Here is a 15,678-nt window from a genome sequence, read left to right as displayed (position 1 = left end):
GCAGCCGATACAGGCGCTGCCGGAAGATCCTCAATCAGAAGGAGCGATGAAGCTGGAGCCGGGTCTTCCACAAATGCTGGAAGAGGGCAACGGCTGAGGGCGTCGGCATGGCCCATCGATTTCCCCGGGCGATGGATGAGCCGGTAGTGGTAGGCAGCCAGGAAAACAGTCCATCGCAGCATGCGTGGTGAGAGGACCGGTGGAGTTGGACGATCACCGGCGAGGAGGCCCAGGAGTGGCTTGTGGTCAGTGATGAGGTCAAAAGTCCTGCCATAGAGGTATTCATGGAACCTCTTCACTCCAGCCACAAGTGCTAATGCCTCCTTGTCGAGCTGGCTGTAATTCCGTTCCGTCGGAGATAGTGTCCTGGAAAAGTAGGCGAGCGGTGCTTCTCTTCCATCTGGAAAACGGTGACTAAGGACAGCACCGATGCCAAAAGGTGAGGCGTCGCAGGCAAGGACCAGCGGCCTGGATTCACTGTACTGTACCAGCACACTGTCTGAAGAAAGGAGAGCCTTGACCGCGTTGAAGGCCGCCGTCTCCCGATGACCCCAGGCCCAAGGCGTCTTAGTGCTAAGGAGTCGGTGAAGAGGCTCAGCCACTGTGGCTTTGTGGGGCAGGAACATGTTATAAAAGTTCAGCAGCCCCAGGAATGCCTGCAACTCCGTTTTGTTCTTTGGGGTGGGGGCCTGCTGGATAGCGCGGATCTTGGATGTGGTTGGATGAAGACCGGAGGCATCGATAAGATAGCCCAGGAACTCTACCTGTGGAACGGCGATCTGGCACTTGTCCCTCTTTACCTTGAGCCCGGCCTCCTGGAACCTGGTCAGCACGGCACGGAGGCGCTCGAACAGCTGCTGGTGTGAGTCTGCAGACACCAAGACGTCATCAAAATATGGTACCACGCCCGGAAGCCCTTGCAGGAGACGCTCCATAAGGCTTTGGAAGATGCCAGGAGCCACACTCACCCCGAACTGCAACCGGCGGCAACGGAAAGCCCCCCGGTGGGTGACGATCGTCTGGGCTTCAGCAGTGGCGAAGACCTTACCCTCACCCAGGGAATGCAGCAGGTGTTGGACAACAGGAACCGGGTAAGCGTGCTGCTGAAGTGCCTTGTTGATCGTGCACTTGTAGTCAACGCAGATTCTCACCGACCCATCTGGCTTGACAGGCGTGACGATGGGGGTTTCCCACTTTGCGTGGTCAACCGGCTCCAAAACTCCTTGGGCGATCAGTTTGTCCAGTTGTTCGTCCACCTTAGCCTTGAGAGCAAAGGGAACCCAGCGTGGCTTTAGCTTGATGGGGGCGACTTGTGGATCAAGGCTAAAGGAGATGGGCGTACCTGTATATTGGCCCAAGGTGCCGTCAAAAACCTCGGCAAAGTCTTTGACCAGACCCTCAGTCTCTGCATTAGAGATGCAGTTGATGCCGGTGACTTCCAGGCCGAGGGCATCAAACCAGTCTAGCCCTAGGAGGCTTGGCCGCTGACCTTCGACCACCACCAACCGGAGCAGGCCCGAAAAATCCTTGAAGGCGATCCGGAACCGGCCAACGCCTACCACGGGAATGTCGTTTCCCTGGTAGTCTCTCAGGTGTACGCGGTGAGAGTCGAGTTGCCTTTTGGACACTCTGGGTACCAGTCTTTTGATGGTGCTCCATGACACGATGGACAGGGCAGACCCGGTGTCGATCTCCATGTCACCTGGAGCTCCTTCAATGAGCACCGTGACGTTCAGCTTGCGTCGCGTAGGCGAGTCGGTTTGGCCAATCGTGGTTCCAGACGGGCAGCGGCAGTTGGTGAGAGCGAAACAACTTTCCTTGGCAGACTGGAGTGAAGACTTGGACTTGCGAGTCGATGAAGGGGGGGTGTCAGACGGAGCCGATCGGCAGACCTTAGCGATGTGGCCCCTTCTGGAACACTTCCTACAGATGGCGTCTCTGAATCGACACTTGGCACGGGAATGGTTGCCTCCGCAGCCAGCACATTCCGGTTGGCCCTTGGACTTCTGTTGGAACTTCCTGCGCTCCCGCTTTGTCTGGTGCACGTCATCGTCTTCACTGGAGGATGCCTCCTCACTGCTGGCCTCTTCATGATGCACCGGAACTGGCTCCCTAGCAAGACGCGGGCTGCTGGACTTGCGGATCTCCTGGGCGGAGCGTTCAGCAGCTTCTGAGGCCACAGCCTCCTCAATGGCTTTCTGTAGCGTGAGGTCTGGCTTGGCTAGGAGGCGCCGTTGCAGATGGATGTCCCGGACCCCGCAGACGATTCGATCCATCAGGGCATCGTCTAAGTCTCGGAACTCACAGTGCATGGCAGCCTGTCGCAGGGCGGTGGTGTAGTTGTTGATTGACTCCCCCTCTGCCTGGTTCCGGTGGTAGAACACATGGCGGGCAGCAATCTTGGACGGCTTTGGTGCGTAGTGGTTGCGGAGCTTCTCTTGGATCGTGTCCCATGGTGTTGCCTGGACTGCTTCAGGCGCAACCAACGCTCGGGCCGTCTCAAACACCTCAGGCCCACAGAGGCTGAGGAATAGGCCCCGCTTCCGCTCCTGTGATACTTCTGTCAGCTCGTTGGCTTGGAGGTAGCAGTCGAACCGAGCGAGGTAGGAGTCCCATGATTCAGAGGCTGGCGCAAAAAGCGGTAGAGGCACAAGTGAAGCCATGATCCCGATGCCGGCGTGAAGGGCGATGGATGGAACACAGTGCTCTAGCCAGAACAGTCAGCTCTGAATTGGTTCTGCCCAGTGATTTCGCTCAGTGATTTCGCTCTGTGATTCAGCTCAGTGATTCAGCTCAGTTCAGAGGCTGGCCGCATCTGGCTGTGCTCTGATGTCCATCCATCCCATCCTCGTCGCCAGTGTTAGGTCGTGGGTTGACATAGCAGCCGGCACAGCGATTTCTTCAAGTAGCTCTTTATTATGGTAAGCTGGAATAGAACTGACTGCGAACAGCTCAGCCGGCCTGTATTTATAGGCAGCCGGCTGTCAACATTGTAACCACAACAGCCCAGAGTTCCCGCCTAAAATAACAGACGCGGACCTGAGTGAAAACTATCTACAGACCTGAGTGAAAACTATATACAGTATCCCCCTGTTGGCCCAGGGTGAAACTACACTACATAACACCATCACCTCACAGGCAACCTATTTTCTCAGTGGGGCCTGTTCACAGCCCCCGTTTCCAAGTGAGCAGAGGCTCTGTGTGCCGAAATCAAGCCCTCACCCACACAGGTGTAGCCAGGCTTTATGTTTGGGGAGGGGGGCAGAACCTCAGTGAGTTAAGCATTTTTATTTATTTATTTGAAGGGGGGCAGCTGCCCGGTGCTTTTTTTCTAAAAAAATGTTTAGGGGGTACTCTCATTTTCCTATTCAAATTGAAATATTGCCCCTCAATGAGGCCAAACTTAAGATTATTATTGTATTTTAATATTTTGCTATAAGCTGCCCAGTGTGGCTGGGGAAACCCAGCCAGATGGGCAGGGTATAAATTTATTATTATTATTATTTCACAAAATGTTTAGGGGTATGTGTACTCCTGCGTCCCCCCAGAAAAAAAAAGCTTTGGCTAAGCCCATGATCACCCACATGCATGTGTGAACCACACCAACCCCTAAACATTATTTTTTTGGGGGGTGGGGGGAAATACCTTTACATTGACGTTTTGCTGCTGAATGCTTTTTGAGATCAGCAGGACTTGGGGTTGCTTATTATGGCTGTTTATAGGGGTTGGTGTGGTTCACACACGCATGAGTTTTCAGGGAGAAGGGGTGTATGTGTGTGTGGCCATCTGTCATGGGTGCTTTAGCTGAGATTGCTGCACTGCAGGGGCGGGTTGGACCCTCGGGGTCCCCTTCCAACTCTTCAGTTCTCTGTTTCTTCGACTCGAAGACAGCGGGAGCCCTCAGAGGAGGACCCCGCCGATACCCTCCAAGAGACACCGAGGGAAGCGGCCTCTTTAAAGCGCCCTTGCCGGCGAAGGAGGCGGGGACGTCGCCACAGGAAGTGCCCCCTCCCGGAGCCGAGGAAGGGGAATAGGCCCCAAGATGGCGGTGGTGGCGGCGGCCGAGCGGCTCCTGTCGGAGGGGGAAGGAGGCGCCATGGACTCGGCGCGGCTCTCGCCGCCGCCTCTGCCCCAGCCCCGGGGCGGCGGCGGCGGCGGGGGGGAAGCGCAGCCCCTCGAGCAGCTCCCGCAGAGCAACACGCTGGTGGGGCTGCCCATCGTGGCCATCGAGGGCATCCTGGGCTTCCTGTCCTACGACGAGACCAGCCAGCTCCGCCTGGTGAGGGGCCGCGTCGTGGGGGGAGAGGGAGGCGCGGGACCGGGGGTGGGGTGGGGAAGGAAGAAGCGACGCCTCGGACCCCTGCCTTGGCCTGGGGGGGGGATTTGGGGGCGCGACACTTCGCATCCGTTCGCTTTGCCGTTTCCCCCCCACCCCACCCTTCCCCTCCGGATTGGCAAGCGTTTCCACTTGGTTTTTTGATTCGGTTCGGCGATCCCAACTCCACGCCTCCTTCCCCGGCTTATCCCTTTCCCCACTTGATTTGGGAGAGACCGGCGTGGTCGCACTGGATGACCTCTGGATTCCCTTTCCTTTGGAAATCCTCTCTCCCCACCCCTCCTGCCCACCTTGAAGAAATCGCCCGCTCTTTTTTTGGGGGGGGGAGGGAAAGGGATCCAGCCAGAGGTTTAACGGGGAAAGGCCAAGGATGATCGCCGCAGGTTGCAGCCCCTTTGCGGCAGAGCTCTATTCGCCTGCTGCGCTTTTTTCGGGAAAGATATCGGTGGTACGACGCTGGGGGGGTGAAGGTCTCCGTAAATCGGATCGTCATTGTATCTCACTAGAACCCTGTTCATACTCAACATTCACCCCCCCCTTACCCACCCCGCTTCCTTGTATTTTGACTTTTTTTCCCTTGACAGCGTTTCCATTGCAGACCATCTCTTTATATAGCATGGGCGATGGGACTCTTCCGATAAGGTTGATCGTGTAGAGTTAATTTCCTCTACCATGCAAAGAGACTGCGGTACATAATCTATGCTTTGGGCCTGTGTATCATTTCTATAGTGCTTTCTAGTGAATGGAATGCTTTTCTTTCTTTCTTTCTTTTGGTAATTATTTAATGTATCTCGTTGTAATTCCATAGAGTTGGGGGCAAGTGCATACTGCTAGGTGCCATTCTCAGAAGATCTCACGTTCACCTAAAGGCAGAAAATACATGTGGCAATAGTCACATGGGAGGGAGGGAATTTGTGAAATAAGAAGAGTATCTACTGCATCTGTTTTAGTTCTGTTCTGATAAAGGCACAGTTTGGATGCATTCAGTAGCTTTAGAATTTCAGTATCGTAAAGCAGATGTTTAATAATCTAAGGCTTATATTCTCCCTAAACTAGTTCCTAGATGTGGAATGAAAGCTTTACTATTGTCAGACTTTCTCTATATAAAAAATCTTAAAGCATTATTGGAAAAAAAAAAACCCTCTAAATTGATGCTTTTTGAGATCAGGTCCATGTTTTGATATAGTCTACACCAGTGTCCAATGTTAATTTTTAATTTTAATGGATCCCCATGTATGTGCCTGTGAATGCTGTCTCTGTAGGTTTCTCTGCAAGAGTATGGCTTTTTCTCCACAGCAGTACAATCCTTTGTGTATTTACTTGGAAGTAAATTGCATATTCATCAGTGCAGCTTTCCCCCAGGTAATGTGCAATTGCATAGGATTGCAGTCTAAGGCACTCAGCCTTGGGAGTGCCTACTCCTTCAGAGCAGATATACATTGGATTACAAGACACCTTTTTGTGATGAACAATGTCATTGACTGCTTAAAAGAGACCTTATTTTGATTCCTGATGCCCGAGATATTTGACACTTTTTGAAAATAAATATGACTATGAACAGAATTTTGTTTGCTTTATTTCTCTTGTTGGTATGTGCAACCTATGGTCAAGGCAGTAAGCAAACTGACTAACTTGTAAAGCTTTGACAGGTTTTTCCACCTTTCAGTTTTCATTTTCTGTTACCTCTTCATCAAACAGCATTACAGCCCTTTGGGGGGGAAATTAGATAGATGTGTGTAATACCATGACAAACATCTTTGCTTAGAACAGGCATAGGCAAACTCGGCCCTCCAGCTGTTTTGGGACTACAACTCCCATGATCCCTAGCTAACAGGACCAGTGGTCAGGAATGATGGGAATTGTAGTCCCAAAACATCTGGAGGGCCGAGTTTGCCTATGCCTGGGTAAGAACGTTGAATTAGAAGGGGAAATGTGCATTATTGCTTTTGCCTCATATTCCTTTGATCTTGGAGGGTGGTTGCCATCTAACATGCAGCCCAGTTTTACACATAAGTGCTCAGAAGCTAGTCTCATTCTGTTCATTGGACTGTACTCACAGGTAAGTGAGTTTAGAATGGCATTCTTAATTTATCTTAAATATTATTAGAATTGGTGTAGCTGAGATTCCTTGCTAAACAGAAGCTGCTACCAGTGCTTTTTTTTTCTGGGCGTACACATACCCCTAAACATTTTGTGAAGTTTGGCCTCATTGAGGGGCAGTATTTCAATATGAATAGGGAAATGAGAGTATCCCCCAAACATTTTTTTTAGAAAAAAGCACTGGCTACTACAAAAGACACTTCATCACTGGCCACTTCATCACTGTGCTATGAAAAACTAGCTTGGGTTAAATATTAATGCATTATAAGAAAGTAACAGTGGATTTCTAGTTGATATTGTGAAGCAAACACCAAACCCTCTCTTTTCTCAGCTGATGTGTTTACGTAGGCATCAAACTGATGTAGCTAAGCAGCCAAACATTCTATCTGCTTCACAGTGCATAGCAATTGACGGGAAAGATCCAAGTAAGATTCCTTCTTGCTTCAGTGGCTTGAAGAGTGGAATTAATCATATACAGTTGATCGTATTCATGGTATATAATGCAAATCTGATAAACCCATACTAGCTGTCTAAAAGGTTCAGTATCCTACAGTTGCCCAACTTGTTTCCTTTTCCAGTACAGTGATACCTTGGTTCTCAAACTTAATCCTTTCCAGGAGTCTGTTCGACTCCCGAAACAGTTAAAAAAGCAGAAGCTGCGTCGGATGTTTGGCTTCCGAAAAACGTTCACAAACACTTCCGGGTTTGCGGCATTTGGGAGCTGATTTCTTCGACAACTAAGCCATTTGTGAACCAAGGTACCGCTGTACTTGTCCCATTTGTTTGTTGGAGCAGAGATGGCCCTATGCCGTGTTCCCATAGTGCAGCTTGGGAGCGCCTTGTGCAGTTTACTCCTCTCTGTCTAATAGAAGTGGCAAAAACAGTTGTGCTTATATTTATTTGAGTGTTTTTGAAGCACAGTGTCCCTCCAGTGCAAGGGGGAATTGATTATTTGAAGGATATGTATGAGAGTAACTAAGCTGCCCTGCTCAGAAGAGAGACAGATGGAAGGACAGTCTTAGGTTTTGTTCTAGGTGCCTTGGGCTCATGTAGCACAAAGCCTTACTGCCTTATATGCAACTTGATTTTGCTGTTGGCCATGACACTGCCCACTCAGCAGTATTTTGCCCAAAGAGTTCAGACCATGCTCTTCGTTACAAAGATTGAATGGAGATAATCATTCTGGGCTCCCATCTTCTATCGCAGTTAAGATAATCCTCCTATCGTGTAACAATTCTCCATCTGGTGATTCTGAAACATATGCAGATGTGAGGAATTACTGACAGAGCAAGTTAAGCAGAAAAAATTAAGCAACTAAACAAGCAAATATCCAGTTATTGGGAAAGTGTTCTACTACCAATTTCAGGCAGCTTCTCAACAGACAGATGAATACATGGTAGAACATGAGCAGTAGTTCTTATGTGTTTTCCTTGTTCTGATTTTAACCCTAATATTAACAACATGTGCAACAATAGGCTTATGAAACAGGTGATGAGTACAAAGAAACAGAACGGAAAATTACTAAACTTCTGATCCCAGCCACCCCTTTCTCATATATAAAAATGCACCTTGAAAATATTGTAGTATTTGTATGTGTTTAAGATGCCTTGTTTAATTGCACTGTTGTGTTCTTTCACTTTATAGTTGTGTGCTGACATCCATAGTGCACAAGGTGCTTTCAATTTGTGGGATTTGAGCAACAACCTCCATGGCACATCCCTTTTGGAGGCGTTCAATGTACCGGTACGCACACTGGGTACTAGGTTGTTATTCATTTGTGAACCCCAGGACTGCTCTGGAAGAGCAAAGGAGAGAAACTGGATAATGGGTGGGTGATTCCAGACACCATATTCTGTTCAGTACCAGTAGCTTCAACCAAGATAATGGAAGCAGAGGCGATCATGAATTTGACACTATTTGGCACCATGTTTACATCCTGTGCTGATCCATATGCAGCTGACTCTTGACTCTATCCGCTCACCCCAGCCATGCCGCGGTATTTTTAAGCTGGTGCTTGGAGGCTGTCGAAGAATGGATGAGAAAGAACAAGCTGTAGCTTGATCCAGACAAGATGAAAGCCAGATCTCATATTAGTTCTCCATGCCCTTGTCTCATTAAGACTGGGCTACTGTAATGCGGCTTTGAAGAAAGTCTAGAAACTTTGAACTAGTACAGAATGTGATTGCCTGGTTCTTGGCAGGGGCCAAAAATCTGGAGGTGTTATCCAAATATTGTGTCAGTTGCAATGATTATCAGTGAGTTTCCAGGCCAAATTCAAAGTGCTTTGAAGCACTGAATGACTTGGTATCTGCGTTTGATTGGGAATATAAATGAGGGTGGTTAACTGGGTTTTACATAAGCTATTGTTATTTTATACTGATGTTTATTGTTGCTATTTCTTAAAAAACATTTTTGTGTTATGGATTTGTACTTTGAAATATTGTACACTGCTCTGTGGAGTCCTTTTTCAAAGAGCAGAGTATAAATCCATTAAATAAATAACTATAAACACAAGCCTGCTAGTTTAGAGTAACAGGGATTAATACATTATTTCAGTATACATGCTCAAAACACTTCTGTTTGATAGCATCCAGATGGCATCAACTTGACTATGCTTCTTGTTACTGATTTTCAGATATTTATAATTACTATACTTCCCAGCACAGTGAAGTATCCTGATCCGAAGGAATGCATGGGGGCAGGGGCTGCATCTCTGAAGCCCTTCAGAAAGATTTACCGTAAATACCACTGCAGGAGGCACTGAAACCAGCTCCTGCAGGGATCTTCTTACATTTTTAAAGAAACATCAAGGCTGTGAGTTACTCAGCACTTGCGTAGAATTGCAGGAAAGCTCTAGAATCTAGCTTACCTAACATTCTAACCTAAGGATTCTTTTAAAAAAAGAGAATCTCCCCAAGGCCAGTTTTTGTTGCTTATGGTTGCAAAGTTGCATTTGAAAGTGTAGATAAATCTTGGCTAAGCAGCAGAAGCCAAAAGGATCATTGGAGGTGATTCTCAGGAGTCGGGTGCTGCCTCTTCAATGCCTTGCAAAGCTTCTTTCCACCATTTGCCTCAAGTGACTAGCGGAAGCAGAACAAACAATTCTGCAAAATATAAGAGATCATACAGACTTGCGTAATTTATACAGGTTGTGGAATTCATCACCTCGGCATGTAATTTAGATTCTCCACCTCCTGCTCCTGCATTGTAACATCACTAACTATATCCTGACAAAGATATGAGAGACCCAACTAGTTTAAAATGCAGTGTGGATGAGCTTCCTGCACTTGTACACAGCCCCTTCACACAAACGGGGAAACGAACCAGAAAGCTGTAGATAATCGTAGATTCCAATTGTGTGCAAACCTTAATGGCTTCAAAGCAAGCCAGAATTTGGTGGCTGGCAGAACTCCAGTTGTCTGGGGTGGGTAGCGACTGCTCATAACCAGTGGCACTCAAAAAGAAGGGAGCACCTGCATAGACACTACTAAAGTTGTACATGTAGCTGGCCAAGTTGCTCGCTGGTTTGCTGTATGGTTCCTGAGAGCCGCTGCCTTGGCTTGTCACTGAGCCAACAGTCTAGTTTAGCTTCTTCTGTCCCCTTGAAAAGTGTTCAGTGGAGCATAAGGATTATATCCAGAAATACTTGGAAGGTGAAAGTAAGGGCCTCATGGTGCAAAACAAGCCAATTGAATGGACTTCAAAAGACAAAAAGAAGTGCAGGTAGTGGCATAAGTACTTAGTGTCTCAACCATCTTTGGAAGTTGACTGCTGTACTTTGAACAGCCAAACCTTCCAGACAAAAGGCAACCACATTGCACCGAATGCTAGAGTAGCCTTTGAGATGCCCACATACCAGGGTGGTATTCTAAGTACGGCAGGGCTACCTGGAGACTGCATTCAGGTGTTCATGAAATAGTGTTTGCCACAAAGAATAGACGTCCATAATTCTCTGTTTCTTGAGGTTATAGGATCTCCTGGCAGCTATTTTTTCAGCTTTATACTAGCTAGTGAAGAGTACAATCTTGTCCCCACTCCCAATGCCACAATTGTCCAATGCTTATGTGTGCCAGTTGTTATTCATGCTTTCTGTTCTTGTGCACGAGGCTATTCCAGAAAGTTTCTCAAGTGTCTAGGCACATCTTCGCACAGACCTATCAAAGTGTGTGGCTTCTGTCTACTAGCCATGATGGCTTTGCTCTGCCACCACACTTGGAGGCAGCAATACTTCTGAATACTGGTTTCTGGAAACCACAGGAAGAGGGAGAGCACTTATGTGTGAATCATGCTTGCTGGTTTCCCACCGGTATCTAGTGGGTCAGTGTGTGAACAGAATGATGGGACTAGATGGGCCATTGGCCTGTCCCAGCCAGGCTCTTATGTTCTTAGATGTTCTTCTGACTTACACTTAGTACAGGCAACCCCCAATTTGCACGGGGATTGCATTCCAGGTCATCACACGTGATGGTGGAGACCTCATAAGCCTGTGCTGCCCTTTTCCAGCCACTTTTGTGTCACCTCAAAGCACGTGCGTAAATTGATCATTGTCTTTAGTAGAGGACAGCTCTGTACTTGAGAGCTTTTTCTGGGGTGGAGGGGGAGATCACAATCTTCATCTCTTTTAAACTGGTTTTCTTAGCTCGTTTTCTCTTACAGTCCCCCCGTATAAAAACTTGGCTAAACCTATTTTTGGGGGTGCTTCTATCTGGCACTAGTAAGAAAAACACTCACTCTTTTTTTCACAGTTTTGATTGCTTTTTAGGTTTATTGACTGTGAAATTTCCAAACATGGCAAGTTGGGCCTTTTTGAGATAGTGGCGTCAGTTGGATATTAGACAAGAATTTCATCTATGTTCTCTCAAAACTAGTCATTCATGCAGCAGGGACTGGAGATAGGAAGGCAGTGGAACAAGAAGGGGATTTGTCTTAAACTTGATGTGGGGGTAGACTTTGGACACATGCTTGACATCACTTGATTCAGCCTCTCTCAAAATGACAGCAGTGCCATACTGTGCTTGTACAACTATAGACTTGGATTTGGGGAATTAGCTTTATTGTAATTTAAAGATCTAAACCCATTAGATATTGTGCAAAAATCTTCAGTGAACTAGACCAGACCCTCCTTGTAGGCTTACCATCTGATCAGAGACTAGGCATACAAAGTTATGTTTTAATTGTTTTGATTTTTGTAAAGGAATTTGTTGCAGTTTTATTCTGTATTTCATTTTAAAGTGCATGTGTTGTTTTGTTTTGTTTTGTTTTGTTTTGTTTTGTTTTGTGAGCCACTTAGAGAACTCCTGTTGTAGAGCAGCTGTATAAATGCAGAGGCAGTAATTAAGTAAGCAATCAAGTGACATTGGAGCAAAGGGAAGGAAGGTAAATGAGGAAGAGTCAATGGGGAGAGGGAAGTGAAAAGATTTCTTAAATGTAAGAGAATTGGGTAGCATAATGGTATAAAAAGATTCCAGGGCTATTTAAACCATTTATATACCACTTAACTACAGTTGTTCTCTAAACTGCATTATTCTTCTGTGTCTGATCAAAGATCTGCCTAACTCGACATTCTGCCTTCAGCATTCAGTTGGTCCATTACTCTGTGGAAGCCTATCTCAACAAATGGTAATTGGAAGCATACTACCATTTAGGTTCCATTTTCAAGCTATTATAATCAGTATCTATCCTTGATTGATTCAGTCCTTCTTGAAAAGTGGCCTTTGCCGGTGCCATCATAACGTTCTGTGGTGCTTAACTCCGCAAGTTGATAAGGTGAAGTGCTTTCTTTGACTGAAAGGTATTGTCAAAGGCCTGCTTCATCAAGTGTGTGGGCCACTTCACGTGTTTGATGAAGTAGAGTATAACTTTAAAATTCATACTGCAATGAACTGGTTGTTTCTGCCTTAACAAATTACATATTCTGCTGTTCTGGAATTAATAGGGAACATCCTTTCACTCTGGTTATTTTGGTAGGCCCTGTGTAGTTTTTCTAGTTCTGGAATACCTTTTCTATGATGCAGCTGCATATAATATTTCAAATATGGGTGCATCACATTTCACATAGAAGTGTCATTAAAGTTTTTTGCTGTTTTATATTCAGTATCTTTCCTAATAGTTTCTGACATTGGCTTTGACTCCTCGCACCTCCATTGCAGCATTCTGAACTGGCATCTTTTGGGAGACATGCTGTGACCCCAAAATATTCTGTGTAGCTTTAGTAAGGGCACTTTTCAGGGATCCCCCAATTTCAGACCACGTGTGTTTTTTTCTCAGTAATAATATTAGGCTGAAAAATTTAAGTAACTTCCACAAACACTGTTAAACTATATCCTTTTGTTTTAGTGGTTTGATCTTGAATATACTAAAGAGTGAACTATGAATCTTGCTCCCCTGCTGCCGAAACACCCAAAATTGCATGTCTGAGCTGAGTAGATAAATAGGTACCGCTGCGGCGGGAAGGTAAATGGTGTTTCCATGCACTCTGGCGCTTGTCATGGTGTCCCATTGCACCAGAAGCAGTTTAGTCATGCTGGCCACATGACCCAGAAAAGCTGTCTGCGGGCAAACGCTGGCTCCCTTGGCCTGAAGTGAGATGAGTGCTGTACCCCATAGTCAAGTTTGACTGGACTTAACCGTCAAGGGGTCTTTTACCTTTTACATGAGTCACATCCACCATTTTATCGTTTGAGTTGGGATACAGCCTTTTGGAGATCCTTTGTTGTGTAGGATTTAACTCCCTGAATATGTGGGTGTCAGTCTGCAAACCTAGCTGCCCTTTATTCATCCCTACACATACTGCTTATGTGTGGAATTCTATAGCATTAATGAACAGAACCGGTTTTGTTTCTATGTTCCCAGGTAGATTTTGACTGAGGTTGTAGTATTCTGCTTTGCCACTAGGTGTCAGGGTACGCATATATTGCCAAATGTGTAGATCAAGGAACTCTACTTAAAGTTAGTGGGTGGAGAAGATTCACATTAAATTATGACATGGGCAGTGCTGGGTTTTTCTCTCTTTTGCTTTTGTGTGTGCTTTTGTCATAGCTGTCAACGTTTCCCCTTTTTTAAGGGAAATTCCCTTATTCCGAATAGAAATTCCCTTATTCCTCGCAAGAAAAGGGAAAAGTTGACAGCTATGGCTTTTGTGCTGCGGCAACATTGGAAATTATTTCTGATTCATAGATGTCAAACCACATTTGTAGAAGCCAATACAGTTGTTTCAGAGATGCTTGCCCAGGGGAGATGGGAATATGCCAAACATTTATACATGTCACGAACTGTATATTTTCTAGGCACCTAGGTGTTGTATGAACCCAGTGTTTTTCCAACACGCAAAGCATTAGTACATCAAGTTGTTCATTTGGCTTGTAATCTACTTTCAATCTCTTTTATGTCGGGGAAAGCTTAGATCGGCATGCTACAATTTAACCGGAGGTTCCAAGATCAGAGACTTTACAGTATAAATTAAGAAACTTCCCTGATTTGTAGAATACGTTACATTGGCATATAACGTTATAAACTTCTTGTGCTTGAGTATAACTTTCAGAGAAAGATGCTGTAACTGTTTTCAAGGACATATTGTTAGTTTCAGGTAAAAAACAAAGAAGTTTCTTTTGCTGAAACGTAGATGAAAATATATTTAACAATGCAGATAAAAATAAAGCCTTTCTGTAGTGTATATTGAGTTCAGAGCAGAGCAGCCTTTTAAACCAACTACCCCAGGAGTTCACGTTCTTTCCGTGTTACCTTTCAGAACCTTGCTTCTTTTTCAAAAGATGGAAGTTACCTGGCCAGTAATAAGTAATAATAAATAACTTCCTTCAGCAACTTACTTGATAACACAACTATGAACATATTTTGGGTTTTACTGCATTTTATTGTTTGTGCTACAAAACTGCACAAAGAAAGATGGGCTAGAAGTAATTTTAATAATATATGTATATTGCTTCTGATTATAACTCTTACTTGGTGTCTCTTTGGAAGGCCAGGTCAATCTGTGTTAGACTTCATAATATTTTTTTTTATAAATTTATATACCACCCTTAATCCAAAGATCTCAGAGTGGTTCACAAAATCTCCTTGTTTTAAATGTCTGAGAGAGGAGAGCCAAATGACTTTGGTCTTCTTGCTCTCCTTTGATGGTTGTTTTTCCCCCCCTTTCTTCCTCAAGATCTTTCCTGAATTTTTCTGGTACGGGTGTGTATTTTCAGCTTTTCTTTGGGATAAACAGAACCTGTTTCTTCAGTCTTGCCTCATGTGTATGGTGTTTATAAACCTTTAGTCATCTCTGCTTTCTTCATAAACTTCTCCAGTTTCTCTGCATTCTTCTTAAAATCTAAAAGAAAACAAATCTTCAGCTGCCACCCGGTTCATGCCCAGTAGGTGTGTTGTTCAGTAGCTTTGTATCACTGAAAGCTTAGAAATAGTTTTTGTGCAAGCAACTCCAGTGTTCAGAGAGGAAGCCGACTGTGTCCTTTGCCAATGGCCAAAGGAACAAGGATAATTGCCCCCCCCCTTCCATGGCAGTGGGCAAACTGGCTTGGCCCTCATCATTGACCAAAGAAGGAACATCTAAAGAAAATATACCTGTACCTTCCTGTCCCCTTCTTGCCAGCCAGAACTGTGTCTGCTCCAACTGATGGTTGTCTTGGGAGGGCAGAATAAAGTGAAAGGGGACACTGGCCTTTGTCATCAGCCGGGTTGCCAGGTACCTGGCCATCTCTGTTCAGGCAAGAACAGTGAGGGAAGGTCACCGTGCCCCATCTGAATAGAAATGCCAGATTATTTATTTATTTATTTTATTTTATTTTATTTTATTTTACCCCACCAATCTGGCTGGGTTTCCTTAGCCACTCTGGGTGGCTCCCAACAGAAGACTAAAAACAGAATAAAACTTCCAACATTAAAAACTTCCCTAAACAGGTTTGCTTTCAGATGTCTTCTAAAAGTCAGATAGCAGTTTATTTCCTTGACATCTGATGGGAGGGCGTTCCACAGGGCAGGCGCCACTACCGAGAAGGCCCTCTGCCTGGTTCCCTGTAACCTCACTTCTTGCAGTGAGGGAACTGCCAGAAGGCCCTCGGAGCTGGACCTCAGTGGCCGGGCTGAACGATGGGGGTGGAAATGCTCCTTCAGGTATACAGGACCCAGGCCGTTTAGGGCTTTAAAGGTCAGCACCAACACTTTGAATTGTGCCCGGAAACGTACTGGGAGCCAATGTAGGACCGGTGTTGTATGGTCCCGGCGGC

At 45.9% G+C, this 15,678-nt stretch overlaps 1 protein-coding gene and 1 long non-coding RNA gene across 2 annotated transcripts in view; one reads left to right on the top strand and one right to left on the bottom strand.

The window, feature by feature from the left end:
* The first annotated feature begins 4,027 nt into the window (after window positions 1–4,027).
* FBXO28 (F-box protein 28) overlaps window positions 4,028–15,678 on the top strand; it is a 20,980-nt gene continuing 9,329 nt past the window's right edge. The window contains exon 1 of the mRNA XM_081000273.1: window positions 4,028–4,279. Within this exon, the coding sequence (XP_080856399.1) occupies window positions 4,043–4,279 (237 nt within the window). The 5' untranslated portion in view covers window positions 4,028–4,042. The remainder of the gene's footprint in view (window positions 4,280–15,678) is intronic.
* LOC308474215 overlaps window positions 11,673–15,678 on the bottom strand; it is a 26,927-nt gene continuing 22,921 nt past the window's right edge. Inside the window, exon 4 of the long non-coding RNA XR_013984557.1 lies at window positions 11,673–14,765. This is a non-coding gene — a long non-coding RNA (uncharacterized lncRNA). The remainder of the gene's footprint in view (window positions 14,766–15,678) is intronic.

This window comes from Podarcis pityusensis, assembly GCF_964106645.2.
Source record: "Podarcis pityusensis genome assembly, chromosome: 3".
Taxonomy (NCBI): Eukaryota; Metazoa; Chordata; class Lepidosauria; order Squamata; family Lacertidae; genus Podarcis; species Podarcis pityusensis.
The sequence above is the reverse complement of the archived record's forward strand: the minus strand, read 5'-3'. Positions and strand labels throughout refer to the sequence as shown.